The 14,786-nt window shown below is 38.9% G+C and overlaps 1 protein-coding gene across 1 annotated transcript in view; it reads right to left on the minus strand.

Annotated features, from left to right (window-relative positions):
* The window catches only part of NRP1 (neuropilin 1), a 111,306-nt gene that overhangs the window by 53,371 nt on the left and 43,149 nt on the right, over positions 1 to 14,786 (minus strand). The window contains exons 3-4 of the mRNA XM_086467495.1: positions 11,671 to 11,852; positions 6,733 to 6,960 (exon numbers count right to left, since the gene is read on the minus strand). Of these exons, the coding sequence (XP_086323621.1) occupies positions 6,733 to 6,960; positions 11,671 to 11,852 (410 nt within the window). The remainder of the gene's footprint in view (positions 1 to 6,732; positions 6,961 to 11,670; positions 11,853 to 14,786) is intronic.

Below are 14,786 nucleotides of genomic sequence, written 5' to 3' on the forward strand. Positions count from 1 at the left end.
GATAATCTTTTTCTTTAATTAAGCTACTCAATTCACAACCAACACATGTGGCCTTCTAGCATTTGAGCATTCCCTACAGATAGGTCCCTAGGCTGTTGAATGGTGGTACATCTGTGCTTACAAACAATAAGAAAAGATAATGCTAGAACCCATCCATGGAGTCGATCATGAAAATAATCATAAGACATCATTCTAACGCTTACACCACTGGCTTTCCAGGCTTAAATTAACACCTTGTCATTTCTCTAGGAGGTCCATTTCACTTTCAGTTTAAAATATAAAATGTTTATATATCCTAATTATTCACAGTTCAAATAAAATCCTCAGCTAACATAATTTTGTAGTCATTTATTGGCATTTTCCAACAAGTAAAACAGTTCCAGCTTGGAATAACTTTATTATGTAAGCTACACATTTCTGTAAGGCCCTAGAGTTGCCAGAAAGAGGGAGCTCAGATGTTATAGCTCTTGCTGCCAGCATGTGCTTTTCTATCTGTACTCTGGCCGTAGTCAATCTTCAGTTGCCTTGGCAATCCCACGGCATTTAAAATACCTGCCAGTTTACCCCTTTGCCACCAGGGTTGTTCAATGTAGTATTGACAGAATGAAACACCCTGTAGAAGATATGAGTTGAATTCTTCCTCATCCTAGAAATCATTAAAGCTTTACAGTTTTATTATCTGGATTGCAAAAGTTGCTTTAGACTGTTCCCATTAGTGGCTTTTTAAAATACAAAATAATGCCCCCACTCCAATTGCTGCAGGCTGTTTTTTGTTGTGGATTTTTTTTAAAACTTTATTTTCTTTTGTGTTTTCTATGTGCAAACAGCTCTGATCCTGCTCTTTCCTGTGATGGCTTTCAACATTATAGCTACCGATGTTGCTCTGAACTGTAAGAAAATAAGGAGGATAAAGCCACCATGTTATGGCACTCCGAGACTCCCTCCTCCCATTTCCTGCAGAGAAGCCTCTTTGAAATGACAAACAGAGCAGAACTTTGTTTCAAGCAGACAGGCTTTAAGATTCCCCATGACTCACTGGTTTATAATTTTTAAGACACATTTACTGATTCTGCATTTCAGTCTTCTACAGATTGTCCCTGCTATCACAGTACTATTCCCTTTGCTAGCTATGTAGATGCAAGAGCCAAAAACTTGCAGAATATGACACAAAGAGATATTGAATTCTTTTGTACATCATGTAAACCTTAGCCTACTGAGCTAATATGGTATTGATCTGAGCAGAACTGGATGAAATAGAGAATCTTATTCTTCTTACATAAATAGCTAAAACAAAGTTCTTTTTTTCCATTCAAGTCTTGAAAACTTTTGAATGATAATAAATTATCAAATGTTTCAGGTATCACCACATCAAATAAATGCTCTGTGGGGAACAACATCTGAGCAATCGTTCAAGGGATGATTTTTTTTTTTACCATATTCCTGACCCTCCCTTACAAACTGAGATGGGCTTTCATAATAGACCTTACACAGCTCCAAAAGGGAATTTTAGGGCAGCAGGTACTGAAAAGCCATTAGGCCCAGAAAGCTCTTTGCTGCCTCTACCTGTAGACTATTAATGTCATTTTGTCAGCATCCCCCAGGAAGACCTACTCCAAATACAAGTCACTTGGAAATGTCCTCACTCAAGGACACTTCTACATTACCTGCTGAACAAAGTCATTTTGGTGAGCCAGCTACTTCATTTGACTGCCCATGCTGTAGCTATTTCCGGGGCCCTTGCTCCTCTTTCCACTGGCACGGTATGATATAGTGGAAAACTGCGTAACTTTCAAGTCAGAAGATGAAGGGGCAACCAAGAAACCTGTTTTGCAAGCTTTTCCCCAAATGTAGAGTCTAATTCTAGAACTTGAATAGATCCTTGATTATTCTTAATCATCTGTTTGAAGGTTTACAGATCTGAGTGTGGAACATATAGAATATGGCTTGTGGTTTAAGACTAAACAGAAACCTTTTCCTTACTAATTCTTCTTTTCTTTTCTACTGTTTGCCCTTCTGGACAAAGAGTATCTGTATCAGGATATTTTGAGACCTACTGAAATACACATCTGCCCATCCAGTTAAAATCTTAGCTTTTGGAATTCACTTAAAAAACCCCAAACAAAGCACAAGCAAGGAAAAATGGTACCTCAGACTTCTAAAATATTAAAAGAAATGTTATGATAGCTAGTGACTTTACTGAATTTCAAAGCTGGTCTTTAAAAGTATGCTGGTGTGCTGTGGACAGTAGTTTCATAGTATGTAGTCATCTACACTGAACTTATGTATACTCATACCTTTATGTCTTCTCACAAGAGTGCAGAAAGCAAGTACAACAGAGGAGAAACACACTTAGATTAATAGCAATTTTCATTTGCACTGATGTTAATGACTAAAGTGTTCTGTTTTGCTCTGTAATTCAGTGGAAGCTCTTGTGGTACTGACCGAAGCAGCAATGCTTAGCCTGTGGTTCTCAAACCATATGTAAACTTCTTTAAATTACTTTTGAGCCCCTAGGAGACAGTCTACAGAGCTTCAAAGAGAAGCATGAATATGTGCAATTCATCACTTAAGATAGTCTTTGTTTTTAGTGGGCTATTTTTCTTCAAAGTCATTGGTGGACTGTTCTCAGCTGAGGCTGGTGCCTTGGGCAAAGATATTTTTTTGTGTCTACTTTATTCATGCAAAATCACATATTTCTGTTCTGTGATCTGCTCACTTTACTGTTCTAATTCCACCTGTAATCTTCAAACCATAGTCCTGCACAATATTTGCAACCTGCACCTGTATTTCCCAAATATTCTCCAATAGGGTTTGTTTCACTTAGTGCTTTGTTTTAAAGAAGAGACCAAAGGGAGGGTGCCCTTGGCATGCAGTTACGCAGAAACAAAATGCCAGGTTTGAGGCACTCCTGAATGCCTGCCATTCCCCTCCTGAAGCAGCAAAACACTTACACCAGTGTTTAACTTCAGACCCGTAAGTGTCCTCAGTGAATTCCTTTTGCAGTCAATCTAACTGCTTACATGCTTCAAAGATAAGCACGTTTTGCAGAATCAAGATGCAAGTACTCAGCACTTGCCAGATTCAATCCACTAAAAGGACAACTAGGTAGGCTGAGGGCTCCATGATTGTGACAGAGCATTTCAGGATTAATGTCTTTGTGAATGACTGCTATAGTTGCTGGCAAATTATGTAACAAAAAATTGTTTTCCATCAGAAAAACGGCAATTACATAGAAGCAAAATGTAGATGGAAGCATACTGATTTTGACACATCCTTTTAAACATTATTGTGAAAATTTGTTTAATGGAAGATTTCTCTCTTTTTTTTTTTTTTTTTTTTTTTTTTTGGGGCAGGAACAAAAAAAAAAATCACAACTGTAGAAACCAGCAAATTCATTTCCTGCCAATCTCTAGTGACTGTAGCTGATCAAATCTCACATTTTCCACTTACGTTAGGTTTCATCTGCTCTAACTTAGATATCTAAAGTTTACATCTGAGTTGGTGATCCACAGCTCCCAGAACAGTCAATGACATAAGAACCTCTAGAGGTCATAAAGTAGATGTCTGAGATGGGTCAGAGTGGGGTGCTGTTCTCTGCTGAGAATAGAGGGGTCAACAGTGCCTGCCTCAAAGATTGATGCCTGGTTTCCAGAGTTGGGTGACAGCAGCATGTTCAGGGCACTGTCCACCTAATTCTGCTCTGGCTGTGGCCACAAGTATTTTCCATCAAACTGCTCTCTGTGTCCTATTAAAATACTGCCACCACCCCAGCAAACCACAGCTGTGTTGCTGAGCAGGGGATTTGAACTGAAGGATACAGTTTTTTTCCAAATGTTTAAAAAGTCCTTCTACTTCATGTTTATATCAGTGTGATGCAATGGTGACTTTACCTCTAACACAACAGGGCAATGCTGTATAACAAAGCAAAATAGCTTCCTTCTTTTACGGCTCTGCCTATATCACTAAATAGAGCAGGCCAGCGACCACCCTCTGGACCTGCAGCCAGTGGCCAGGGACTGTTCCTGGGACCAGGCTAACAGTGTGACACAGCTCACTGCCATAGAGCTCTTCCTTTTGAACCAGGATAGCTGTGCCCAACGTGCATGTCAGGAATGACCCCTGGCTTTTGCTGTCCTCCAAACCATGCTTACAAATTGCTTGGGAAAGTGCAAACTGATGTGGGCTAAAATTGTGCAAGGGAGTATGCCATCAATTAAGAAGTACACACAACCATGCCTTGGCTCTGTTTTAGCTAATAGTGTAGAAGTAGCTTCAGAATATTTTTTCAGGGACTAAAGGGAAATGGACAAATGGCTGAAAAACTCACCCTTGGTGAACCTCCCTTCATCAAAGGCAACCATACTGTCTAATATTTTTCAGAAATTTACTACTTCCATGTGGATGCAAATTAGATTTATTTTGCCTTCCTTTCTCCTCCTCCCCCCATCCCCCGCCAATTATCTGGGTACTCTCTTTTTGATATCTAGAAACTTTTAATTTCTATCTTCAGTTTATGGTCAGGTCCTACCAGTGGTTTACTGTGTCAGCTTTGCTTTTTGGTTGAAATAGTTCTTCTCCCTCCAAGGGATTCATCCTATGATTCATTTATAGAGAAGCAATCGCATCCTCTCTGCCTTTGTAGTGTTACCTTAAACAAGAGAGACTGACTGCTGGCTAAGGATTGTCCTATGGTGAAATGGTGCAGCAAACATTTTCCTACAACCACTGCAACTTCCAACAGTTTGTATCTAAGAAAACATTTCTTTCTAGTCTACAAATTCTGTTAAATATTTACAAACACGTAAACACCCTTATTGGATGTCAGGATCATTTTGGGTTTAGACCGTTTGTGAGGGAATTGGAAGGCTGATAATGCCTGTTGTTAATTGCTCTTCAGTATGGCTCAGTCACTTTCTTGAACCAGGAAATTAGCGCTTTGAAACCCTCTGACACTAACAATAATGCATTTCTTTTTGGTAATATTACACATAAATTGATTGATTGGATGATCTTTTCACATGTCAGTTTAAATGAAAGTTCTACAGGAATTCAGCTTGGACAGATTTGGTCTATATACAAATAAACCTATTATTAAATGTTCCAGACACCATTATTGTAGTGTTACAATACTGTTTTCCTAACCGAGGCATTAAATAGTCTTTCAGCTACTGTTATGGCTCTTTCTTCACTATTTATTACAGTGTATTAAAAAGAGCCATGATAAACCCATTAAGCATAAAACAAAAAGGAAAATCAAATATACGTTAAAAGGCACATACCTATTTACTGCAGCATCAATAAAAGCTTTAATTAGAATTATATTTGGGACTCATCTAGGAAAACAGGCAAGTTTAAATGTGTTACTAAAATATGTTCCTTAAGTTAGATGTCTTCATTTAAATGAAATACTAACGTAGGATTAGCAGTTTGTAGAAACTGCCACTGCTGTTCATAAAAGCAAAGAAAATATCTATTAATATGGATTATCACACCAGTGGAAAACTGAAATAGCTGTAATTAGTGCCCAACACAAACAATATAAATCTTCAGTTGTTGAATCTTTCTACAAGTTACAAAATTAAGAAGAAAAAGGACAGCTTCAAGATGCTTCTCTTTATCAGTTTATGCCGTGCACAGAAACAGTGAAAAAGCCATCACAACCAGTTTACATAGCAGTTTGCACAGTTTGTATAGGCATCTGGGCACCCTAAAGGTTAGGCATTCAGCTTGAACAGTCCCTTTTAGGCTGGAGCTGCAGCCTATTGAGCTGGGGTCCTTGGAGAACTAGTACATGGCTGCCTTACCCAGAGGGGACTTGGACCTCGCGGACCCAATGCCGTATATGAAAAAGATAGACCAATTATGCAGCTATTTAGTTCATCAGTCTCAGTGTAAAATAGGGATATGAGATTGAGTGGAGGGTAAAATGAGGGCTCACTGCCTCTGTAGGCTTAGCTAATATCTAGCTATGCACTTAGTGAATTTGCACAAGGTCAAGTGTGGTCGACAACCAAGCGGAAAATTACTGAGAATAAGTTCCAGAAGGGTACCCAACACACTCACCCTGACACATGTGCCCAGCTAATCAGAGATTAAAAATTAACACATTAAGATAAAACTTTTGGATTTGCTTATACTGCTGGAAGAGAGAGCACTATAACGGAGGAACCCTGCAGTGCCCGATCACTGAAGCCACCTGAATGAATAACTCAATGACTGTTTACTGACCTGGGTAATCATTTAGTCACTATGATTTCAATTGTATGGACACCATATTTTCTCTGGCAATGAAATTCTTTGCTTTGACAGCTGGTCTGTAACACAGTTCCTCCACAAGCTGAGGGGTTAGTACCTGTAGTCCAGTTCGTGCAAGTGGTTGGAAATTTCTGGACAATATTCATGTATTAGCTGTGAATGTATGGAGACCCATTATAAGGCTTAATACTTAATTTATTTTAGTGTAGGAGGTCCATCACATATTCCCTTTAAAAACAGAGGTTTCTGACATGCCAACTGTTCAAAACTAAATGTATTTCATAAAAAAAAATCATTCGCACTGTGATAGGTTTTACTGAATGAATTTACAGAAAATTTTCCCCATTTCTCTTTAATTCAACTCATTTCACATAAATCAAGCAAGGATCTCTCTATTATATAAAAAAATGAGAATATGCCTTCTGCAGCCCGCTACAGAGTAATGGTTATGCATATCACAGTCCATTTTTCTCTTACCATCAGGGAATCCATCCCAGATTTCCAATCGGTCATAGCGACAGAACACTCCCCCTGGAGTATTTGAATCAGGTTCTAGCTCAAAGCTTTCGAATTCCAGTATAATCTCTGACATCTTTGGTGCAAAGATAATGTAAGTGCATTCAAGGCTATTGGGATATTTTTCAGGGAATCCAGGAGACTTTATCACTCCACTTGACGAAGTAAAGTTTCTAGAACATTCAGGTCCTGTAAAAGAAAGAGAAAAATCACCTGTGTTAACACTACGCTGCTAAGCAAAGTAGTTAGCTGGAAAACAAATTATGTCGTATTGTCTCTCCAGCAGCAAAGGTGGCTTTTCAATGAAACACCTCATTTTAATCACTGCATTAATCATTCAGCCAGCTTGTTCCTATTATTGATAGTCAGGTTTTAAAGCGCAATTCGCATATACTGTCTGATCTCCAATTTTCAATTTGTATGGAACAATATGAAGACTTGTACCAGCTCTAGAAAAAATTATGACAAATACAAAGTCATGTGGGAACAATGAAAGTGTAAGCTGCAGAAATCTCGACAGAGCCCTAGAGAAATAATTATAGCCCCTTCAAACTCAAATCCTTAAATCTTACGGCTGACAGGCTTTTATTGGCGAAATAGAATTTTTTACGAAAGCGGGTGAGTGAATTCAGTAGAGGGAGTAGTGGTTTCAGATTCCTGGAGCACTGACTCAGTAACTCTGCCAGATGTGACCTATGCCTCCTTGACAAACTAAATGTGAAAGGTAATTCGTACATGTACCAAGGGTGAGTGACTCATTCTGAGTGGTGTTGACACAGGTGCACCAGTGAAATGTTGCTGTTAGTGCAGGCATGATAAACTGTGTGATTACAGGCAGTGTTGCTAGAAGTTACCTAATGTCAATGTTGACACACCAGCTTTCCTCCATGTCCCCACTGTGGCATAATGGGATGCTCCAAACAGCACTTCTGGTGGAGCAGGAAAGTGGCAGTAAAGATGCAAGAGTATAAAAGGCCAGATCACCAGATTTGCCTTTGTAGATACAGGTGACTAAAACTGGAGTCCCTCTCTTGTTGACAGGTTGTGTTTCTCCTTTATTTAGGTCCCTCAGGAATCCCTTCTGTGGATCCCACATCTGCAGGTATGCTCAGAAGTCAGCTGCAGGCATTGCCCACACATCCTCCCAGAAGGTCAGTATAGGTACCTCTCTGACTTTTGACACTCGAACTTTAATGGAAAGTGATTTATGGGATTTGGGGCATTGGTGGATAGCAGCTGACCTGGGGAGTTTGAGTAGGATGACTCAGATGAAGGTCTGCGGACATGGAGTAGAGGAAAGACACAGGCAACAGAGTTTGTTTGCAACAGGCAGGTCTGTGCTGGAGGACGAGCATGTGCAAGGTTTCAATTTGGATGAGGATGCCCAGCATCCTTAGAGACTGTAGTCAGAAGCCTTAGAGGATTTCCAATGCTTAACACAGATCATTGAATGAAAACAGTCTGGCTTGTTGCATATATGAATACTCTTATTTCACCATAGAAAATGTTTTCCTTGTGAACGTGCCAAACATACTACCCCCCACAGATCTGGCCACCTCCCAGCTAAATTCAGCATGCAAGAGACAGGTCAGAATGAATTTAGTCTGTTCAGGTAGTTTTGTCCTTCAACAGACACTGATAGGAAATGCTTGAGCTATCACCTCAACGTTCAGAACACTTCATGGCATATTTTGGAAGATGGAGATATTAACGCTCACGTAACCTGACCCATTCCAATTTGGGAAATTACATCTTGCCTATAATTAAATTGCCCCCTTACGCGTGAGTCGGATATTTCTTTTCTCTCCCTGTCATTCCTTTGTCTCCTTGTCATGTATGGGAGGGTTATATTCTGATTGTTGCTCCTCACTCCCACCAGTAGCTGCTGTTCCAGGATAAAATAGCTTTGCTATGCCATTCATAGCATAAAGTGCTCTGTACTTCTCTTGGAATCCAATAAAAGATGCAATATAAAATGTAAGCCAGGATCATTATTGCTTTATTAAATACAGCCAGATCCTGGCTCGGTGAGTGCACAATCATCAGGCTCCTTACACACACATGGTATCTCAATACCAGCTTGCTTTATTTTAAACATGTTTAAGTCAATCTGGTGCAAGAAACAAAAACTGTTTTCAGAAAAGCTGCCTCACTAAAATGCCCTCCGCAGATTTTGACCCTTTATTGACACTGTGAAGAAGTTCCAGGAATTAAATCAACACCTGAGGCTATGAGGAACTCCATGGGGTGATCTTCACGGAAAACTGGCAGAAAAGGTTTTAGGAGATACCTGACAGAATAGACACTTCAGAGGTGGAGAATTACATGTATGCATCTCATATCTACATGTGAAGAGATATGAGTTGAAGGAAAGAGAGAGGAGGCAACAGAGAGAGTAAAGAAAGAGAAAGAGTTGACATTGGTGATAATTTCATTTGCTCTCTGTAGCTGTCACTGAGCCAGAAAATCATTTGCTTTCTTGGTTGACACTGTCTTTCTTTCAGTTTACACCACAAATTTAGTCAACCAAAGTTAGGAATGTTGAATGTGAACCGTGGAGATCCTCTTCTAGTGAATGATGGGCCACTCATCCATATTAAAATAGGCCAGCTGCTGATGCCAAAGTGATGAACATTTCAGGTGGGCTAAATGCTGGGCGATAGGTATTTCATGTTTTAATCTGGAACTCAACTTCTTCAGAGTCTTTCTGGCTAAGGAGCTGGATGAGAAGTAAAGGCAGCTCCTACTCTCAAACCCCATGCTTCATTTATCACAGTTATTACATGTGCTGGTCTCCTTACAATTTCCATTGAGTACAGCATTTTAAGCATCAGGTTTAGAATTCAGCTTAGGACACGGGTAGTGTAATAGAGTTTTTCTTTTAAAAAACTAAGGATGTTTTCACAGGAATAATGGCCAAAAATATACTGTGTGTTGGAATGCAGCTCAGCCTTCAGTTCAGCACGACAGGATCTTGGGCTTGGGATCATCTTAATACTTCTCATACCTGGGAAATCATGAGCTAAGTTGTGAATACGCTAAAATGAAGCATATTAGTCTGGTGTGAGCAGCTGAGCTTCATCTGCGTAACAGGGTGAACTGGTCAGCTTTATTTGGTACAGACATTAAAATGTAAATTTGGAATAACATATATGCATTAACTCAAAAGTTAAAAAGGGCTGTGTTCCCACAGCAACTATAACTTGTATCCTTTGCATGCACACAGCATTTCCTAACACTGTACCTGGTGATAACTTTTGTGCCTTAATATACAGTTTATGTGGAATGAACTAGAGTTAAAGTTGCTCTGGGAGCCATAATTTTGTGTGTCTTGACTTCTGTGTGTGTAAAATCACATTCATAATGCCATCTTAATATGGTTAATGTATATCATTGAGAGATGTAAATGACCACACAAGGAAATAAACACAACGTTCCTGTCAGAGCTCTGAGTTGCCACAACCTTATTAGGAAATAAATAAAAGTTTTTTTCTTGAAAATGCTCAGTTGCTAAAATAGATTGTTTTACAGGTCATTCTTTCATTTCTTCTTGTGTTTCAGCCTTGTTCTTTACGAAAGATGGTACTGTATATATAAGCACTGAGAAACTTCAGGACACAGTTTGAAGAGTTTAGCCTCCTAAAGACACCAAAATAAATAGAGATATTTTTTCAGGAAATCTTGGTGTCATTTGGATGCTGAGTTCTTTCCAAAAATGTGACCCTAAAGGTCACCAAAAGAATTTCTGGGAGCCAAGAGTGGATTTACAGACAGGGAAGATGGTGAGCAAGAGGTCTGTGGCCCCAATTAGCACTGTGCAGAGCAGCAATAGCATGCAATATAAAAGAGACTTCACTACTGTGCTTCTCCTCATTAACAGTACAGCTGCCACCAAGTGTGTGTGCTGAACACAGCTGAAAATCTGGCTCTGGTTTAGGTGCGTAAAAGGGACTTGGAACTGGTTCTGAAAATCGGCCACTGTCTGGCAGTGGTGTGTGTTGGAAATGGGGAGTTTTGAGCTCCTTTTGTGAGTATGACCCTAAACATTGATGTTGAAGTCAGTATCTTTTTCTGTGAAGTTAAGCTTATTGTCTTTTTATATATTATGTATTTCAGTCCTGTATTCTCCAGGCATGGAATATATGAATTATTTCTCTCCATCCAGCTATAGGGAAGGTGTACGCCAAAAAAAATTATCTTACTCCCCTTCTAGTTATTGACTCAGAAAGAGAATTATCAAAGAGGGACTGTCTACAGGTCTGGTTAATCCTAGACTCTTTGTTTCTCTGGGCTTTCTGTGCCCCATACAGCTGTCTGTGCTCACCAGCACCAAACTCCTGGCACAAGCATCAGGCAGGACATGTCTGTGAACGTTCATTGTGAGCTTCTCCTCTCCTTTACCTCCCAAACATGATTTGTGAAAGCAATAGCAACATCATCTGCTGCCCATGTGTACTCTAGTCCTTTCTGAGACCACAGGCATCTCTTGGGAATGCAGAGCAAAACACTAACCAAAATAAGTCAGGGACTCAGGAGGTTACAGTGCTGCTAAGGCAGTAACATTGTAAATCATACAGTAATTCTCCCCCCCGCCAAAAAAAAAAAAAAAACCACGACAAAGGAAGAAAGCTAATGGTTTTAAGATGGTTGAAATGAACAGCTGATGAAGACTATCATATTACACCCAGAGGAGTCAATTCTCAGATGCAGCTGACCCACTGGATTCATAATGACCTACACCCATTGAATACATGCCCCACCTTGGAATGACTAGGGTAATACAATTTTCTCTTTCAAGAATTTTCATGTGTTCCCCCCATTCCAAAGAATTGTGGTGAAATTTTTGAAGCAAGCAAAAATCACAAGTTATGAGCTATGTAACAATGAATTGTTTCTCACCTCTTTTGAAAACTTCGTAACGGATAGAAAATCCTGCTCCATGTGTCTCATAGTCGGAAACAAATTTAATAAAAAGATACGGTCCCGAAGACACTAAAGGAGGGGGAGCAATTTTTCCACAGTACTTTCCCCATAAGCGTCCTTCAGCATTATCTCCATCAATCACTTCAACATAATCATACCTGGTAGATAAATGGAAGGAAGAAACTTTTAACTTCCAGGAAAGAAGGAGACCTAATTAATTTAGAAACCATAACACAACACAGATAATCAAGAAAAATGCTAGCTTGCTTGGAAAATGCATTATGCTGAAAGATGTAAGCAAAATGAAATAATTAAAATGGACTACATTATGTCTGTAGACATCATCTGGCAACATGGAACTATTAGGAAGAATGGTGTCCATTATGCTTGCAGACAATGTCAGCTAAAGTAACCAATTAACAAAAAAAAAGGAAATCTCATGAGCACAATTCTGTATTATTAAATTGTGTTCCTTTGTCTGTGTAGTGTTGTTATCAATACATAATGCATAGCATTCTTTTCAAACTGTGAAGTTCTGTTATGAATTCAAAAATGTCTTTTTGGCTGGTGCTCTTTATGAACAATAGTTTGATTTCCATATGCTGTCCTCCAAACATATGTCCACAGAATAATAAATAAATCCCTAAACATTACATTTTTTTTTCAAAATTCCACCATATTTCTGATCAGTGGTAGAAAAATCTGTTATTTTCCTTGTTAGCTGGACAGTTTGGAGAAAATTACAAAATCCACACATCAGTCACAGCACTTGGTTTTTCTCAGACAAAACTTGTTTCATTACAAATCATCTTTTCTTAGGTATTTGAATCAAGAAGTGCACGTTATAGTATTCACACTTGTACAGCATGTGATTACTGATCAGGCTGGGCTCAATCCTCCCCTGGTAACTTGCTTCGTTCCTAAGGCCTTTATAAGGGAAAGCATATAATAATGCAATTATGATTGGTAGTAAAAGTTTGCTTGGGAGCAACAGTCATGTTAGGTTACTCAGCCCTGTCACCAGAGATGCCAATATGTAGGGCTTGGTCTGATGGGTCTGGTTTCAGAGGGCTAAGGAGAGCCCAGCAGCCCCGCAGCCTCAGCCCGCCAAGAGAATACAAATGTGAGTAAAAGTCACAGGAAGGCAGAAGCTGCAGGTGCAGAGACAGGTCTGGTTTTAAGTTTTATTAGCAGATGATTTCACTCGACCCCAGACAGGAAGGAGGAGCAGACATAATATGTAGAATCAGTTTAATTTTCCCCTAAAAGGTGGTGGCATTTGGAGCCTGGGTTGTGCTCTGGGCCTCTCAGACTGCAGTGAAAGGCTTTTCTCTGCCCCTGCGTGTTTGTGTCTCAGCCACGCTGCCGTTTTATTTAACAAGTTGCAGTTAGCCAGACAATCTCATTTACTTTTCATTATGCTACTACAACTGACATTAAAATGTGGCCATTAATTTGTTTAGACCTTTATTCTACAGTTACGTTCACTGAAATGTTCCAAGCACATTAATACACAAGGAAGAGCTAAAAATGACAGGACGATAAAGTGTGTCTGGCATTTTTAGAGAGATCAAAGGGAAAAAAACCTCTTCATGATGACCAATGTCATTTTTAACAACTCTGCTCCAAACCATCCAGGGCACATTACTTATGTTTACATGAAGTCCCGTGAGGCAACTGCAAAGATGATATCACTAGTTAAAGTGGACGGCTTAAGGATCCTTAAATTAAAAATGACATTACCTCATCAGTTAAAATTGTGTGCCAGCTTTGGTGTATATCAAGTAGAAAATAAAGCTGACACTGATGGAACTGTAAGCATTAACATATGTGAAATATTGTGTTAACTGCATTTCCTCTTATGTATTTGATTTTTCTAGCAGCAATTGCTCAGCTAGTTAGCTTCACTGTCCCATTTCAGATTGGTGGAAATACAAAGCAGAAATGTTCATTTCTGAGATAATTTTACAGTCACTTTAAGTACCCTGCATTTTTTAAAATTAGACTTCTGTTCTTTCTGTAATTTCTGTATGATATATGTATAACAGGATTTGAAAGTTAGGAGGAGAGTTGTAAAAAGACCTCAGAATTGTTTCTTTGGGTTTTGGGTTTGATTTTGTTTTGATGTGTTTTGTTTTCCTTTAGAAATATCCTTAAGAATACTGCCTCTAGATTTCCTGCAAAACCTACTGGAAGTACTCAGGGATGCAAGCTGTTAGTTTTTAGATTTTAGGGAAAAAAAATTCATGCTATGAATTTTTAACAAGACAACCTTTCTCCAAATAATTAGTTGCTCATTAAAGAGAAAGAGTAACCATACAAAATCACAGCATCTGAGTGACGGTCTTTGCTCTTCTCCCCCTGATGACATTATTTCATCAGTTTCCCAGGCACCATTCATTGCTCAAGCCTCAACAGGAGATAAATTTAAAAATGAATATCAAGAAGAATCCTATTTCTGAATTATTAAATTATATGACAAATTTTAACTAAAAATGCTAAGGAAATGCTTACATGCTTTTTTACTTCATGTATAAAGAAGAAAAAAAATCCCCAAAGGTTTGAATTCAGTATTTTTATTATTCTATGCCTTCAAATTAAACAATCTTGTAGACTCTAAGTTTCGTATACAACCAAAAAAATAATTACCTCGTAAGTACCAATTTTGCTATTATATAAAGTAAACTGGGCAAAAAATACTCAAATTATATTCCATCACCCTTCTAGGTTTCCTCCTTTATAGTGATAGCCTGCCCACACCTTTCCATTGCCCCTTATAGTGACAGAATTGTAATTTATGGTGCTCTTCCTGGCTGCTGTGCAGTTGTAAATGACACAATTTGGTTACTAAAAGGCTGTCTTCTATGGATTGTGCAAGTTATAGGTCATGCAGCCCTGTGGAAGATTTGAGGATTTTTCAACTTTTTTACTGACAGACAGAAAAGAAATTTGGCTGTGAAACAATAGATACAAAGTACTATTTTAAAAGGGGAAGCTTTAGAGATCACCCCAACAACCTTCATATTGTAAGGAACATATCTTTCACTTGGCAGCTACAAATGGATTTGGATTCTCCCACACTGGCGGCAACA

This window comes from Leptosomus discolor, chromosome 6 (assembly GCF_034619465.1).
Source record: "Leptosomus discolor isolate bLepDis1 chromosome 6, bLepDis1.hap2, whole genome shotgun sequence".
Lineage (NCBI taxonomy): Eukaryota > Metazoa > Chordata > Aves > Leptosomiformes > Leptosomidae > Leptosomus > Leptosomus discolor.